The following is a 19,041-nucleotide window of genomic DNA, read 5'->3' on the forward strand; positions in this document are numbered from 1 at the left end:
TTGATTTAGATTTAGATGTACGACGATTTCTATAGATTGTTTTGTGACTGATGAGACGAATGAGGGCGAGTAGATATATGGACTGGAGTATTATAAGAAACTAATGTTCTTCCTGTTATATAAGCATAGGATTTATTAATAGGAGGAATCAATTTTGCTGCTTCCCCATATGAGATGCATTTTTGTGCCAAAGAAATTTTAATTTATTTTTGACGCTCATACTCTGGACAAGATCTACTAACAAAATGATTATCTGAGCAATAGCAACAAGTAACATTCTCCTCATTTACATTACAAGAGTCACCAGTGTGTTCAGAACCGCATTTGTAACATAAACATTTTGATCGGCATTGCAATTTCGTATGTCCAAATCGACAACAATTGAAAAATTGTATAGTTGGGTATGTGTATAGCTCTACTGGTAAGGAATTAAAACAAACGAATATACGTTCTGGCAGGACCTGGCCATCGAATGTCAGAACAACATTTTGAGTAGGTTTCCAGACAGGAGAACCCTCCACTATAGTCTTATAATTTATTTGTATAACTTTGAGAACCTAGTGGTTGTGGTAAGGTTCTCAGTACCTAGTGGCACTGACACATTTTCAATAACGTCCTCATTTGACCAGGACTGAGGGCACTCCTCGTACAGAGCCCACGCGCATTAATTGGAATGATGGAATAAATGCTTTCAAGGTCATCTTTTCTAAGTTGGAATCAATGAAGGTGTCAGCATCAGTAAAACTTGAGAAAGATAAGGACATCGTGTTCCTACCTTTTTGATTTAATGAACCATGAATAATATTTCGATTTTTTTTTAGAGTGGTACTGTCATTTGGTGTAATTGTTTCTCTTTGTACGTGCACAATGAATGGAGCTGTCATTTTTCTTGTACTTAATCCTTCCAATAGAAATGAAAGCTTTGGGATTTGAACCAATAGAGGGTATTGAGGGAATTTTTGAATTATTTTCACTAGTGATATTAGATGTTTCTAAAGGTTTATTAGTAATTTCTATTGAAATGTCTTTCTCCACAACGACATCCAGTCTTACCACCCACCGCATGAGCGTGCTTCCTCTTTTTCATATTACAGGTTTTGCAAATTTTATGTCAATGAGATCTGTTGGGACTTGTACGCTTGGAAACATAACTATCCGTGTCCATTTCCTATTCATTAGTTGTCGATACAGTAATAAAATTAGCCGCCGGGGGAACTATCTCAGCCCCCGGGGCGGTGAAGTCAGGCGGCTTGTCCATATTACGATATACATTGAAAACTTACCTGGACTCTAGCTAAACACTAAACCTAATATATCAACACTAAATATACTAAACTAATACTGATAAAATCAAAAATAAAAATTCAGCGTAAGAAAAAACGATCAATCGATTCAACGTTTCCCGCGCTTTTTATTAAAATAATGTTCTGTGGGAAAAAGTCAACTGTCAAAGTCTAAAAAAAAGTGTTTATTTGTATATTATTAATTATGTGCAGTACCTACTCTGAATGTGAATTCTAAAGTTATTTCATTTTTATGCTTTGTAACGTCTTGTAAGTTTGTAAATAAATCAAACATGAATAGAAAAAGGAACGTTAATTATATCAAACCTGACGACCCCCCATTTTTGAAAGTTCTTAAAAAACAGGCAGGTTATGAAGAAAGCGTCAATCACAAATTCGATAAACTTCAAAATGACGAAGCGGACTTTGTGGAAGATGATGAAAGTGAATTACCTCAAGTAGTTGTATTAAAAGAAGGCGACTTAACCGCGGAGGAAGCTGATCTAGAGAAAGAGAAAGCAGATAAAATTGAATCGGAAACCAAGGCGGATCTAAGCCAAAGAGTTATTTTCAAATCTAAACGGAAATCAAACACACCAAATAAGATCATTAAATCAAATAATAAAAGTAATAGCAATAAGGATATGTTATCATTTAATGATGATGATGAAGAAATATCTGACTGAAATTCAATTCTACTTTTTAAACTAGATATCTATATTGTCATTAGTTATATATCTTAGTAATAAGTTTATAATAAATTTTAAATTTAATTTATTATAATTCTGACTAACAATTTTTTTTAATTTGCCCTAATTTTCAACTACCACATTAGGACATATTCTTTTATTTGAATCTGGATTGGATAGCTATTGTTTTGCCTCAAAAAAATATAATTTATATCACAAATCTATATCTCATAATGGTTGGGCTATTGGCCAAAGTTACATAATATTGTAGAACTATTATACTTAAGATTTGTTGTGTAGCTATGTTGGTATACCCCAATATTTCTCTGAACTTTGAGACTTTTTTCATGTTGCTATGAGAATTGGCCAGATTATTAACAATTATTTGTTTCACTGTTCAACACTACCAAGTGGACAAGGTAGCATTAGGAATCATTTTATAAGAGAAAATAAAAATTTGTGATGACAACTTTTTTATGTTATCAGTGTATGGGAGTTGTATTCTGATTATATATTTCACAAGCTGACCGGACAGAAGATGTTCTGTTAATAATAAAAAAAACGGGGTGAATTTCGTAATACCCATCCTTACCTTACTGTAGGAATAAAAATAATTATAAATAATAAACAATTCGGCCCCTTCGTTTTGAGTTAATACAAAGGTGGAAATCTCATATATATATATGAATATGGATGTTTGTTTCCGAATCATGGATGTTTAAATGTATTTATGTATGTTTATATGAATTTATGTATGTTTAAGTAAATATATTGTATTAAATATATCATTGTCTTGTAACCCATAACACAGGCTATATATGCTTAATTTGGGGCAAGATAATTTGTGTAAAAAGTGTCAATATAATTATGATTCAATTTGTTGAATTTAAATTGTAAAATCTATATATATATATATACAGGTTGTTACAAAACCACCAGTCAGGCCAAAAGGAAGTTAAATGGGGCCTTATAATGAGTCCATTCACATTAGATCTGTAGTAACACTGTATTACATACCCCAAAAAATATTATTTTCACTGATGTGCAGACCCTATTTCAGTAAAATTAAAGAGTAGACTACCCATAATGTACCTATTTGTGGAATGATAAAAAATTTAAAAGACCTATTCTAACGAAACGACCTGAAAACACTTTCATAATAAATGTCAAATTTACCGATTCTTATATTTATTCAACAGCTCAGTGTGCTCCTTGCTCAATACACAACCTCACTTGGGATATGGATTGTGTGGGATATTGCACCATGGTCTGTGTTATTGATGCAAAAACTGATCCAACACACTGTTCCATCACTTGGCAATCAGAGAATACACTCTGTCCTTCACATAAACATTTTTTCCAACTTCACATTTTTTGAAGCCAGTACCTGAGTAAAATTAAATGCTTGTATTGAGGTAGCAAACATTTATGAATGAAAAATAGAAAAACTATTAAAGTAGACTATTATTAGGTAAAATAGGTATATAGGCCTTTCTGTTTAATAATCTGGTTCTCTGACATGACAGCTTACTAGGGATGACAAAAATTTTTGCATTGATAATTATATTTTGTAACACATTTATACTTGTGACATCAGTCTTAGTGGCCTATATTATGATAAGGAGTTATCTCCTTATATATTTTAGTCATAAGACTTGACTTAATTCTCAGTAAAAATATTATTATGTGATTAAATTAGACAATGTGATCAAAAATTTCTGTACCACCTAGTAGCTCTGTTCATTGAGCATGCTATAATAATAATATTGACACACTTTTTACACAAATTATCTTGCCCCAAGTTAAGGATATATAGCCTGTGTTATGGGTTACAAGACAATGATATATTTAATACAATATACTCACTTAAACATACATATATTCATATAAATACATTTAAACATCCATGACTTGGAAACAAACATCCATATTCATCATATATATGCTTGCACCTACCGGGATTCGAACCCGGGACCTGTATAGGAACTGTCCCATATATGCTAAAGGAGTATGTACATTATGTTAAAGTATAGAAAAGAGGTTTTTACTTATTTTCTTATATTTATACTTAAATATGTACATTATCAGTAATTATATGTATAATTAATTCTACACATGCCTAATGTTTCAAATTTATGAGATATTAATTCATAAATCATTGGTATAGATTTATTAAACACAAAATCTAATTATAGTCTAATACTCAATACCAAAAGTAAAGTATATACTAATTGGGCTCAGTGCCACAAAAATAGATTGTGTTCCTATCATTAAATATTATGAAAATTTATTGAATTAGGCGTTACTTTGCGGAAATCCATAATTATAAAAATGATTTAAGTTTTCTTTAGTGTTAATTCCGCCAATATTTTTTTAAAAACAAATATTGGCAAATCATTTGTATAATTAAATATTATTACAAATAGCAAAATATTGTTTTTTACATGGAACCCTATTACTTGATCTACTATCACATTCACTTCTCTAGTAATAGGCTCATAAGTTAAAACTTTAACATTTATCACTGTACAATATATACATGAAGATTGTTGGTCATTTTATTTGCTTAATTTAGTTTTGTCTGTCTTGATGTATTTCATTAATTTACTTTTCCTTGTTCCTCATACATTCTTCTTTTTTTAGGCTTCGGCTTGGATCCATTATAAATACTGGCAGCATCATTGCGAGAATATGTTTGTGCAACATCTAAATCATTTTCATATTCAAGTAACTTTCGAAGCAAAAATTTTCTTTCATCTTTTACATATTGTATGTTTTCTTGAATTTTTGCAACTTCATCACAGATGGCTGCATTTTCCTGAAATTTTGAATTTTATTATTTATGTATCTATTTAATCTATATTCAAAAATATTTTAAATTATCTAAGGATGTTAATTTTTTAGTCTGATATTTTACAAAGTGAACATATTCATTTCACTTCACTGACATATATTTTTAAACAGATGGTACACTCTGTAAAAGTTACATCACCAACTATGAAATGTTGAAATTTATCAAACTATTTTAATTTTGGCCTATAAAATAATTAACTCTATTGTGAAAAACTTACTATAATGAATCCCTTTACTCTCAATTTTAAATATTTATACTTCTGTTTGTATTTCTTTTGTGTATCATTTTGTATGACATTCATTCTTAGTAACAGGTAGTTAATAAGTTAAATATAACTTGCAATACTAACTATTATGCTCTTGTTATTTGTTTCTTGTTTGAAAAGTTAAAAGTACGTGTAATGTGTATTATTATTATTGTTTTGGATTTTTTTTAACTCGCCCATCAAGGGCTGGCTATAGTCTATGGACCATACCGCCTAGTCTTTGTCAAAGTTAATGTATGTAACCTCATATCTTATGCATACTTTTTAGAGATACAATATTAAAAAGAAAACTAGCTTGTCGTTCTCGAATTTTGTAATGTCTGGTAATAAGAAAAAATAAAAATGTACATATACTGAGATTATGTTTTTCAGTAACTCAATGTTTCTGAATATAATAAAATCGAGACGAATCTACTCGTAAGTGTTTATGGGCCCTTCATTTTGCTGGAATAATATAATATTTGTTGGAAACTAAGCATGGAGTTAAGTAAAATACAAATAAGTAAGCTTGATGGGAATAACTGGATACAATGAAAGTTTCGCATGTCAGCTCTACTGCGGGGCATAGACGGACTTATGGATATTGTCCAAGGGAATACTGAAAAACCAAAGAAGCCTGTAGCTGAAGGAGTCGAAGCTAGTGCTACATCCGCAGCGGCTTTGACGGAGTATATCAAACAGTTATCAGAGTATGTGAGGCTGGAATATATGAAAGGTATTATTATTATTAAATTATGGAATGTATGAAGATCAGTTTGTTGTATTTTTTATTTAGCTTTTTTGTATGGATCACTTTCGGAACAAGAAATTTTCTTAAAGCAACCTGAAGGCTATATTGATGGTTCAGGAATGGTTTGTTTATTGAAGTCTGTATGGACTATCGCAGTCGCCTAGATGTTGGAACCAAACAATTCTAAATGTTTTTCAAGAAGTTGGTTTTAAAATCAGTGAAGCAGATACCTGTCTATTTGTAAGAGAGAAAGACCACCGGAAACTGATTGTGGTTCTTTATGTAGATGATGGGCTTGTAGCTGGAACAGATCAAGAACTGGTTGACGAGTTTTTTGAAGAACTGAAGGGGAGATTTAAAATTACAACGAAAGTAGTTATACATCAAACATCTTATGTTAAGAAAGTCTTGAACAGGTTTGGAATGCAGAACTGCAAACCTGTGACTACACCTATAGTCAAGGAAGAGGTAGTGTCACAAAACGAAAATGATTAGTATCAAGGAGTCTGGAGAAACCAACTCAAGCGGATTGTGTCAAAGTAAAACCTATAATGAGATACCTACAATACACACCTGACCTCGGAATAATGTATAAAAAGAACTATAAAAAGGGAATTATATAGTCATACAGTGATGCTGACCATATAAGCGATATTGGAACTGGAAGGTCAACCTCTGGAATACTTTGCACGTATACCGGCGGGATAGTACTGGAAAATTCAGAGGCAGCAAAACGTTGCAATTTCGACAATAGAAGCTGAAGCGGTTGCTGCCAGTGAAGCTGTGACGGAATGTGTTTGGTTGACTAGGTTTATCGGAAGTCTTGTAAAACTTAAAGGTCTGCCTACCTTACAAGTGGATAACGAAGCAGCTATAAAGTTAGCTCAGAATCCAGAGTTTCACTGACGTACCAAACACATCCTCACCCTCACTGTAAGAGAACTTGTGACTAATGGAGAACTGTTAGTAAAGTAGATCACCAGCGAGCTTTAATTAGCGGATCTCCTCACCAAGCCGTTACCCAGACCTAGGCTTCGCAAGCTTGTAAATTTTATTGGTCTTCATTTGGTGTTGAGAGAAGGTGTTGAAGTTAATGCATCTAACCTAAAATGATGCATACTTTTTAGAGATACAATGTGCCATAAAAAGAAAACTAGCTTGTCTTTTGTAATGTCTTGTAATTAGGAAATATAAAAACGTACATATTATACTGATATTGTGTTTCAGTAACTTAATGTTTCTGTATATAATAAAATTAAGACGAATCTACTCGTAAGTGTCTTTCTTTTAATTAAAATTTAAGTTAGTTTTCCAATTACAGCACTAATGTCTATGTTTGCGTTGTTGCGCATTATGCGGCATAATGCTTAACGTTGAATGTTCCATTTATAGCAACGCTTCGCACAATCGAGCACACTCAAAAGACGTAAATACTGCTTTCGCGTGATGCAAGTGGTTTTCTTTAAATTGGTATAGACGGCAATTTTATTTTTATAATATTATTATTTTATTTTTATAGTAATATTGTTTACTGTTGAAATAAAAAAAATAAAGTTTATTCGGACTATGTTAAAAAAAAATTAACAAAAAAAAATCCTATTCCAAAACAATAGATATAATATACGCTTACCGTCGCGGATTAGATAAGACGCTCTTTCGGTATCTCCTAATTTAAATTATTAATAAGTGGTTTCAAATGTTTTGTTGTGGTCAAATTGTACACAGTTCAATTGTTAATTAGTGAATAAATTTAATTATAGATAATACAATTCAAACAATGATGTTGTAATAAATAAACAATTGCAAAGTTTTGTGAATATAAGAATCATTGTGTGAATAGCAGTGAGCACGTTGCGCATTAGCGGACAAACCGGTTGACGCCTACCGTCAGTTTTTTAATACTGCTTGCTACACTTGATTTCTATTGAAATGTCTAATTGCAACGCATGTAAAAAATCAGTGCGCCAATCTGAGAAAATCATCTGCTGTCGTCCTAATTGTACGAGATCTTATCACTACCAATGCGTCGGATTGAGTTTAGACAATGCTAAGAAAATACCTTCGTGGACATGTCCATTATGTGTGAGCAAACTGCCCAGAGCTGGTGACAACACAGATACCCCTGTAAAATGTCTCGAGGATGTATCGTATATCACAACCAGGAAGGCTAATCCATCAACTGCTCGGTCCACGGAATACAGTTTGGGCAGCCCGAGTGCGCTAAAAGACGAGCTACTTTTATTAATTTCTAATGCTATAAAAAGTGAACTGTCGTCGGTTAAAAGCCAAATTTCATCTATAGAATCAACTCTCACTTACATAAGTAATCAATATGACGATTTGATAAAAAATCTGAGCACCACTTCTGCCGAATTAAAACGCCTGAGGGAAGAGAACGAACGGCTACGAGCAGATGTCGACACGCATACCACGCGTATAAAACGTTTGGAGGAAGAAAATGCAAGCCAACAACAGTGGAGTCGTTTGCAGAATATTGAGGTGGTGGGTGTACCAGAATCGAAAGATGAAGATACTACTGACATAGTGCTTAAACTGGCTGAAAAGATAGGTATTAGCATTCAGAGTGATGATGTGGAATTTGCGCACCGAGTCCAGGCCCGTCGAACAAGTAGTGCCGCTAAGGGTCGCACCATCATTGCTCGTTTCCGTCATCGTCGTACTAAGGACGCGATCATAGCAGCATCCCGTAAAAACCGGAATGTTAAACCGTCTGATGTTGGAATACGTGGCGAGGTTAGTACATTAGATAATACCAAAATTTACATAAATTAACATCTTACTAAGAATAACCGTACACTGTTCAGAGAATGCAAACAAAAATGTAAAGATATGAATTTTAAATTTATTTGGACAAAAAACTGCCGAATTTTTGTACGTTGCAACGAAACCTCGCCACATATCTCTATTAAAACCTCGGGGGATTTAATCAAAATATGCTAATTAGTTTATATGTACAGTTGTTTAGTTTTAATTTGTTACTCGTTTTTATCACTTGTTGTAATTTAATATGCATCACACCATACACTTTACACAACAACAACACATACAATAACTATACGAAAGAATACGTACACAACTTAGTAATAACTCACATTCACACTAAAAACTGTTTTACACACATAATACATCACAACTCTTTCACAAAACAATTTCTTTTACAGTAATTTCAAAAATAATAATGTATTTCTAAACACTTGCAAAAAGTTTTGTATCTATATTTTTTATACTTATTTTCCTGATAGTAGATACTGTATATATAATATATTCCCGTCACATATTAGTTAGTGCTGATAACTCTCGGTTACAATCAACTAATAATTACATAAAATTACAAATAAAATTTAAATCATTATTTTCTATTCAATTTATCATTAACTTTTACGTGACAATGCTTAAAATAATTACTTATTTATTTATTCATTATGTCTTCCACACTGAATAGGCAAAATATAGGATTAAACTTAATCTATCAAAATGTAAGAGGACTGCGGACAAAGACAAACATATTTTTTAATAACCTATCAATATCACAAATAGATATAGCACTTATTACTGAGTCGTGGTTATTTCCTAGTATTTTAGACTCGGAATTGTGCGATTCTGCGCGATTCGACGTATTTCGTCATGACCGTACCACGTGTTTGGTGGGGGAGTATTAATTGCTTGTGCGAAGCGATTCGGTGCTCGCCGGTGCTTTGACCTTGAACACGATGATCTGGAATGTATGTGCATATCTATACCTGCCCGCACTCTAGGCTCTTTCTGTTCCTGTAACTGTTTCGCCCACTTACACATATCCTATGTGGTACACTAAGGCTCTCATAAATATAATAAAAGAGAAAGCAAAATATCATCATCTATGGAAAAAATACAATAATCCGAACGACTATGCTTCCTTTTCTAAATTACGTCAGCGTGTTAAAAACGTTGAAAAAAGTTGCTATTCAGAATATATTAGGAACTCTGAGGATAAAATAAAATCTACACCTAAATTGATCTGGACTTATGTTAAATCCAAAAGAAATAATAAATCTGCTTACCCTGGCGTGATGCTTTATAAAGATGAGACTATCTCAAATCAATATGATATTTGTAATGCTTTTAATGATTTCTTCTTCAAAAATTTTGTTTCACCTGCATCGCAATATAAAGTTTTTTCAGAGGAACGGTCTATTTGTCATGATACAATCAGCAATATTCAACTTACGATTGACGAGGTAAAAAAATTACTAAAAACTCTTGATACATCAAAAGGCCCGGGTTGTGATAAAATTCCACCATATTATACTTTTACGCAAGTTGCAGGAACTAGGGATTCGTGGTGATCTTCTTCGTTGGATGGAGTCTTACCTGTAAAATCGTTCGCAAGCTGTGGTCTTGGCTGGGCATCGTTCTGACCTTGTGGATGTTCTGTTCTGGAGTTCCGCAAGGGTCAATTTTGGGACCATTACTATATTTATCTTATTTATATGATATTTAAGTATACTGTAATCGAAGAGTTGAAAACGACTTAAGACATACGCACATACACTCATGCGCACATACACTCATACACACATACACTCATACACACCTTTATATTTAATAGTTAATTATTTTTTATTTTGATTTAATCATAGTTTAATTAGAGCGTTAAATGTTATACCATAAATAGTGTGAACCTGTAATTGGCAGTCGGCCATCGCATAATATTTTTGTTATTAGTTTAATTTTTGTGTGCTATTGGTTCAATAATAAATAAAAAAAAATATTAGACCAGTGTGGATAATTTTTGAAACCAAAAAAAGAACATACCGACGAATTGAGAACCTCCTCCTTTTTTGAAGTCGGTTAAAAAAGTGATAGTAGGGTGAAACCCATTGGAAATGGAAGATGAGGTCGGGACGTGGAAAAGCCTAAAATTAGATTAATTGATTAGATTGTATAAAAACACGCAATTATTTTTATACCTTTTAGTGCATAATATACAAATTTTACCTTACAATAAAATTGTTATTATGTTTCCTTAGACGTCTGAAGTCCTTTATGAGAGTACATCGCTCCTTTCGACGTTCCGTCACTAGATGTCGCTACTAGTTTCCGCGCCGAGCAGTGCTGAGAGTCACTCTATCCATTGCTTCCGGTTTCAAATGGTACCAACCGATGCCAATGTTAAGCAAGCCACCATGTTAGTTCGTCATTGTAAGGATCATAAATGATGTAGATGCACCAGGTAGGCATCACTAGGACTTCAGACGTCTAAGGAAACATAATAACAATTTTATTGTAAGGTAAAATTAGTATTTTATGTGTTCCGTCTGACGTCTGAAGTCCTTTATGAGAGACGTGTTTGTTATCACCTGGTTGCTTGAATAAATGCAACAATGTGATGGGACAATTAATTAATATTATTTAACAGAAAATAATTCCGACAGTGATTTTTCGTTTGAATGCGATGAAGATTGCATTGTTCTGAAATAATGTTTTCTAAAAGTTGTTTCGTGTTGCCAATTTGCTTTTGCCAAAATCTCATCAATAGGATAGTTTTCTATCCAGTTTAACGAGGCTACAGCCGACCTGAAACTGCCAGGAGAAGCGTTAATTCCTGCATCTAATAACAGACGTTTCAGCCAACCGCCTATAATAGTTCGTGATGCTGGATTATACGGAGCTCTTGTGGTTATAAAAAGGTTAGTAAGTGAGCCCCTAACTGCGCTGGAGAGCTCCACTAATCGACGCACCCAAAATATTGGGTTTATATGGAGGTCAGGATGCGGTGATAGTATCCAATCCGATTGCTGGTGGTGTACAGTATCTGTTTTAGATCCAAATTCGGGACGTAACGTAATTTTATCGCATTCTTCTATAAATCGGCTGGAATCGCAATGTAATAATGTTAAGTCATGCACTCTACGTCCACACAGTAGCAGTAGAATTGCCGCTGCTCGCTGAGAAACCTCAAACAAACTGTCTAGGTTGGGATCTGCGTTCTTCAAATGAGCAATTAGAACTCTTGCATCCCATATTGGTGCCTTTGGTGGACATGGCTTTGATATTGATATAGCTTTTAGAATATGTTTTACTAGAGGATTTGAAGATAATTTCATCTCAGATGTAGTTTCACAGACCGAAGCAATAACGGATTTATGAACCAGAATCGTTCGATAAGCTAATTTGTCCATGATATGTAATTTTGCTAAATATCGAGCAACTTCGCTGGCAGCAGGTTTTTGGTGTTTAATTTGGTTTTGTGAACACCATTGAATCCATTTATTCCAGATTGGTGTGTAAGTTTTTAATGTAGAATCTCGCCAGCATTTAGATAGTAGGTCTTTTTCCTGTTGTGACCAGTTTTCTATTAATGAATCCCACCCGAAAGAAGCCAAGCTTCCAACTGCTGGCTGTGAACCTGTGCTGGAGCTATCCCTGTCATGTACCGTCCGGTGGCCGTGTTCATGTGTTGTAGAACTCTCGGTAGGAGACTGGGTGGAGGAAACACCCAAGCCAACTCGAAGCGCCAAGGCCTGCTGAATGCGTCCTGAAAGCAGGCGCTCGAGTCTAGTAAGTCTAGAGTAGCATAATTTTGAACAACATGGGCGTTGGCGGAGGCAAACAGATCGAACTCTGGAATTCCCCATTTGGCGAAGATGGGTTTAACAGCCTCTCTTGTCAGGTGCCACTCGGCAACTTTCCTGTTTCGGGATAAATGATCCGCTTCGATATTGTATTTATCGGGCAGGAAATGCGGCACTAACAGAATATTTAGCCTGTCTGTCAGCTTTAGAAAATCCTTCGCCATCTCTAGTAGATGTTGTGACCTCGTCCCTCCTTCGTTCTTTATGTAAGCTATAACAGTCTTGTTGTCGCTCTGAAGAATGGCTCTGGAGTTTCTTAGTTTGTCCTTTTCGCACAATATTGCCGCTTTTACTGCAAACATCTCTTTTAAATTGCAGTGCCATTTTGTCTGGTGAGCTTGCCACCTGCCTACTACCATTTTGTTGTTGACTAGTGCTCCCCACTTGTAATCGGAGGCCTCGGTTGTAATAAAGTTGGTGCGTGTCATCTTCACGTGAATCGGAGTTCTCAATGTCAAGTTTTCCATCCACCAACTCATGTCTATTTGAACCTCTTCTGGATACTTATACTTTTGTTAATGGAGTCTTTTTCAGTAGGTGGCAGTGACGTTGAAGACTGCGGCAATGCAACCTTCCCCGGTGGGTGATGAAGGTTGCGAAGTTGAAATACCCTAAGAGGCGTTGCGCCTGCTTGAGGGTACAACTGCCGATCTCCAACCGCTGTTGAAGGCAATGTCGAATTTTTTGCACCTTTTCGTTTGGCAAGGACTTGGAATTGCTCCGTGTGTCCCACGTTATGCCCAAAAATTCCATCGTCTGTGTCGGAGTAACGACAGACTTTTCGAAATTGACACACCATCCGAGGTTGCTCAGAAGTTCTAGTGCAATCTCGACATGTAATCGAAGCTGCTCTCGGGACTGGTGTACTAGGCAAAAATCGTCCAGGTATACAATAAGACGTATTCCTTTCGCTCGCAGGATTTCTGCGATCCAATTTGTTATGGAGGAGAACATTTTCGGCGCTGCCGAAAGACCAAAAGGCAAACATGTCATTTGTAGCAGTTGGTTTTGATAGCTGATGCGAAGGTACCGCCTGTGGGAGTTTATGATTGGCACGTGGTAATAAGCCTGGCTTATATCGATTTTTGCCATCCAGTCGTGTAGCTGTAAAAACATGTGTATCTGATATTGATTGAAAAGCTTGAAAGGCTTCGGTTTCATGTATTGGTTTAGCGGCTTCAAATTCAAGATCGTTCGGTTCTTTCCGTTTGATTTTCTGATTAGAAACATTGGACATATAAAACTTGGAGATAAGGGGGCCAGTTCCAAAACACGTAGTGTAATCAATTTTTGAATTTCGTCTGTCATTTGAGGAGATACAGGGGTATGAAAGGTATTCATAACCTCCAGAGTAGGAAATATTAATGGGGGTTTTTGATTGAAAGGTAAACGTGCTTCCATCACCATTTGTAAAATTGTTTTTGGAGCATGCAAAATCTTCCATTTTTGGCGATGGAGCGCTAGGCAACCCCCCGAAAACACCGAGTCACTTACTGTGGCCGGTTGGCTTTTTGCTATTGCTAAACTTTCGCCCCCCCCCCCCTTTTTTTAGATGAGTTGTCTTGGTTTCTTTTATTGTTGAAAAACTTCTTGTCTCCTTTTGTTTTATTAGTGCGAGGCTGAAATGATTTGTCCTGATATGACGTTGAGGGAGTGGGCGACTTTGCACGAGCTTTATTGGCCTGCGGCAACGGTTTTATATGAAGTTTATCTACACCCCCGATTTTTTGTATGTAGACTGACATCGCTTCAGGACTAAACATATATTTGGCACTCAGTGGTATCTTTTGTATATCCTCTCTCATATAATTGTCTTTCATTGCAGCCAGGAGAGATCGCCGTCGCATTTCCAAAGCTTCTGCTCGTTTACCACAAATTATTTGAAGGATATCATTTGAGACATTTTTGTAACTAGACTGGTTACCAAACAGTTCTTTCAGTTTATCGTATAAAGCTAAGGGCGTTAGGGTGGTCTCTGGTCTATCCGACCAGTCTACAAGAGTTTGAAGTGCAGTGTTCAAGGACTCATTTTGAGCCATAATAGCATTTGAAATAGCCGCAAAACTGCGTTCATTGTGCACATTTCTCGAGGCGCTACCCTGCTCTTCAAACCGCCTCAACTCTTCATTTACTCTCAGTTCCATAAAACCAGGACATGCAACGTATTTCTTTTGCACGTCGGTATAACGAACTGAATTCCATTCGCAGGTATCGAAACGCTGTAAGGCACTGAGTTTAGTGACCCTATCTGAACTTGCCTTTGGCAAGGTAGGCTCTTTTACAGATACACTAAGATCAGATATGTCAAATTTATGTTTACTGCCGATTGGAGGACGCAAAAACTGTTCCTGATTAACAGCGTTTGATGTAACAGTGGTTTGATTACATGAAGGGCTCGGCAATTTAAACTTTTCATGCATAATATTGTTTAAATAACTCACCAGCTGATAGGATAACATTTCATACCTTTGATCTAGTCCTAAATCGTCACAGGTTTTACGTCGCTTAGAGGCATTACTACCCTCGTTATCTGATGAGTCTTGCGATGATGAACTACCCTCCGATGATTGCTGTTCGCTTGCCCGCTTTCTCCTTGAACCGATAGGTACGGTATTTTCAACGAGAACCTTATCAGCAGTAGGATCAGAAAAATCCTCACAATTATTGTCCTCCAAGGCTCTAGAGGAATCTTCACCTAAATTTTCCATTCTAGAAGCACGGCACAGAAACTCACTAAAAATATATAAAGAAGTAATTTATTTAAAAATTGTACATTAAATGAATTTTCTACTTTACTTCTCGAAAATTCTAAAAATTATTCAGTGAATCTAGGATCGGTCCGTTCGGATCGAAGAACGACGCAACAATGACGAACTAACATGGTGTCTTGCTTAACATTGGCATCGGTTGGTACCATTTGAAACCGGAAGCAATGGATAGAATGACTCTCAGCACTGCTCGGCGCGGAAACTAGTAGCGACATCTAGTGACGGAACTTCGAAAGGAGCGATGTACTCTCATAAAGGACTTCAGACGTCAGACGGAACACATAATATTAAAATAATAGTCTTCATCTTTTCATTACCTAAATTTATCTTAACCATATCAAATATCTCGTGTTGTACATTTTTGTAACCAGATTCGTTTCCCTACATTTAAATAAATAAAAACACAAGTAGAACATGCAAGAAAACTTCCAATGAAAGAAAACTTGAAACAGCGGATGCATGGAATGTGCGAACCAAAGTTTCCAAAAACGAGTGAAAAAAAAAGACCTATGAATTCAACAGTGCTGCCAGATACAAAAGTTGAAAATGTGGTAGCGATACTTTAAAAATGCGGATTTTCAACAAAAAATGCGGAACTTCTTGTATATTATATATACATTATATATTATAGGTACATTTTCGATTGTTCTTTCTCCATAAGCTTTATTTTTTTATATGTTTATTCATACCAGGACAAGAGATCTTATAAATTAAAGGGAATATGTCAGTGTTCATAAAAAATGTGAGTGTTTAAAAGGAATTTTATTCTTATTCCTTATTCGATGGAAAACACATCCTCAGCATTGTCTGTTCGAACTCTGCTTTTGGAATGTTGTAAATCTGTTTGACAGTCATCTTTGGCAACATGTTTGGAGAAGCTTTGAAATTTTTGGAAGAGCCTTCCTTTTTTGTTACAGTCTGGTCCGCCAAATGTACTCCATTGACTGTTGGTGTAATTAGACGATTTCGCTTGTCAGTTTTTATATTATTATTTTTTGAGAACTTCCTCTCATAATCTGCATTTGAAATAGGAACTGACAGAGCTGTGAGCGCGAAGTTAGGAAGATTTGTGAACGGCCGTTCACCAATTTCGTCTTTCACCATTCATTCCATAAGTCACCATTTTTTCGTGTACCTACTGCTGTTACAACAATCTTTTCAGATTGGATGTACATTGTCAGATCTATTCCACGCCGTGTCCGATTTACAATTTACAACTCACTAGTTAAACCACACCTATTGTATCTCATAGAAATATGGGGTTGTACTGCAAAGTCGAAATTACTTAAACTACAGACAACACAAAATAAACTTGTAAAGCTACTGTTTCATTATCCCTACTTAACTTCAACTGAAAAAATCTATACAGAAACAAAATTTATGACAATCAGACATTTATACACACACACTACATGCTTACTCATTTACAAGGTTTTAAATAAAAAAATTCACACTAACACATCCTTCTTTAAAAAAAGGAATTTAACCAGAACTGTTACACGAAGAGCAAGTCATATTGAGCTGCCAATGGTGAGAAGTAATTATGGAAAACAGACAATTACCTTTGAGGGAGTTCAGATATATAACAACCTGCCCTCAGAAATAAGAAATGCCAAAATATTGACTTCTTTTAAGGCGAGCCTTCAAAGGCACATACTCAATAATTATGAAATGTTTCAATAACATATATAGGTTGTTTTATGTCTTATCTGTTTGCCCAACATTGAATTGCATTCTGTACCTACCAAAATCATTGTTGTTGAGTACCTACTTTAATTTGTATAATATTAATTTCTCATGTAAGTGACAATAGGTCTTAATGAGAATAAAGTTATTTAAACCTAAGTATTCATTCAATCGAGTAAATTTTCAACTTGTTCAAAGTTGAACATGACATGGAACTAACTTTTTTTTTTATGGAATAGGAGGACAAACGAGCGTACGGGTCACCTGTTGTTAAGTGATCACCGCCGCCCACAATCTCTTGCAACACCAGAGGAATCACAGGAGCGTTGCCGGCCTTTAAGGAAGGTGTACGCGCTTTTTTTGAAGGTACCCATGTCGTATCGTCCCGGAAACACCGCACAAGGAAGCTCATTCCACAGCTTAGTACGTGGAAGAAAGCTCCTTGAAAACCGCACTGTGGAGGACCGCCACACATCCAGATGGTGAGGATGATATCCTAACTTGTGGCGTGTCGTGCGAAGGTGGAATTCGGCGGCAGGAATCAGGTTAAACAGCTCTTCGAAACACTCCCCGTGATAAATGCGGTAGAAGACACACAATGAAGCGACGTCTCTACGCAACGCCAAGTGATCCAGCCGTTCACAGAGCACTGTGTCCCCGACAATTCGAGCTGCTCTGCGTTGCACGCGGTCAAATGGATCGAGCTGATACTGGGGTGCGCCAGACCAGAGATGACAGCAATACTCCATGTGTGGCCGGACCTGCGCTTTGTAGAGCGCTAGTATGTGGGCCGGCTTGAAGTATTGCCGTGCTCTATTAATGACGCCCAGTTTCTTTGAAGCCAATTTGGCTTTGCCTTCCAGATGACCACGAAATTGGCAATCGCTCGAGATTTCGAGACCCAGTATTCCAATACTAGGCGAGGCTTTGAGGGAAGTGTTGTCGAAGAGCGGTAATACGACAAATGGGGTTTTTTTAGTGGTAAACACGCAAACTTGAGTCTTCTGGGGGTTAAATTGGACAAGGTTCAATATTCCCCATTCCGCGACCTTCTCAAGAGAGGACTCGATAGAAGACACAAGTTTCTCCCGGCACTGGTCGACGATTTCCCGAGAGAGACCTGCATGGCCAGTGTATACGGCATCACCAGTGCTGTCGTCTGTATAGCAATGAATAGTGGAGGTGTCCAACATATCATTGATATGCAGAAGAAACAGCGTGGGAGACAGCACACAGCCTTGGGGCACTCCAGCATTCACGGGCTTCGGGTTCGAGCGATATCCGTCGACAACGACCTGTATGCTGCGCCCAGTGAGGAAGCTGGAGGTCCACTTGCACAAGCTCTCGGGAAGCCCAAATGATGGAAGTTTGGAGAGGAGCGCCTTGTGCCATACACGATCAAAGGCCTTCGCTATATCCAGGCTAACTGCCAGGCCTTCCCCCTTGCTTTCAATAGCCGCTACCCATCTATGTGTTAGGTATACCAGAAGATCACCTGCCGACCGACCATGGCGAAACCCGTATTGTCGATCGTTGATCAACTGGTGACCCTCTAGATATACTAAGAGCTGACGGCTAATTATGCTCTCCATGATTTTGGAGAGCAGGGAGGTGATAGCAATAGGCCTGTAGTTCGCCGGATCCGAACTGTCTCCTTTTTTTTGGATCGGATGTACAAGGGCAGACTTCCATGAGTCAGGGACTACGCCTTTAGAATAAGAGTGCCGTAATAAACGCGTTAGCACCGGCGTCAACTCAGGGGCACACGTTCTAAGCACGATTGGAGAAATGCCATCCGGCCCGCTCAACTTCCTGACGTCCAACAAAAACAGAGCTCGCCTAACAGTTTTCTGTCTGAACTGTACTTCAGGCATAGAGCTCTGACACCGCGGGATGGTCGGCGGTGTTTTTCCGTTGTCGTCAAGAGTCGAGTTGGAGGCGAAAAGAGTGCACAAGAGATCGGCTTTCTCTTTTGCCGTATGGGCCAGGGTGTCATTCCTCATGTGCAACGGCGGCATGGACGGCTGGCTGAAGTTACCAAGAGCAGCTTTCGACAACGACCAGAACTTGCGTGTTCCGGTCGGGTAACTGGAAAGCTGCTCGCCGATTATGACGACGTGTTTTGACTTTG

At 36.7% G+C, this 19,041-nt stretch overlaps 1 protein-coding gene across 1 annotated transcript; it reads left to right on the forward strand.

Annotated features, from left to right (window-relative positions):
• Positions 1 to 1,472: 1,472 nt before the first annotated feature.
• LOC126971701 (uncharacterized protein KIAA1143 homolog) lies at positions 1,473 to 2,079 on the forward strand. The gene has a single exon (XM_050818099.1). It carries the CDS (start codon positions 1,577 to 1,579, stop codon positions 1,967 to 1,969), a length of 393 nt encoding a protein of 130 aa, XP_050674056.1. The 5' UTR covers positions 1,473 to 1,576; the 3' UTR covers positions 1,970 to 2,079.
• Positions 2,080 to 19,041: the final 16,962 nt, after the last annotated feature.

Source organism: Leptidea sinapis, chromosome 24, assembly GCF_905404315.1.
Source record: "Leptidea sinapis chromosome 24, ilLepSina1.1, whole genome shotgun sequence".
In the NCBI taxonomy this organism is placed as follows: Eukaryota; Metazoa; Arthropoda; class Insecta; order Lepidoptera; family Pieridae; genus Leptidea; species Leptidea sinapis.

Coding starts and splice junctions, on each gene's coding strand:
- LOC126971701 (XM_050818099.1), top strand. CDS start 1,577: ATGAATAGAAAAAGGAACGTTAATTATATCAAACCTGACGACCCCCCA.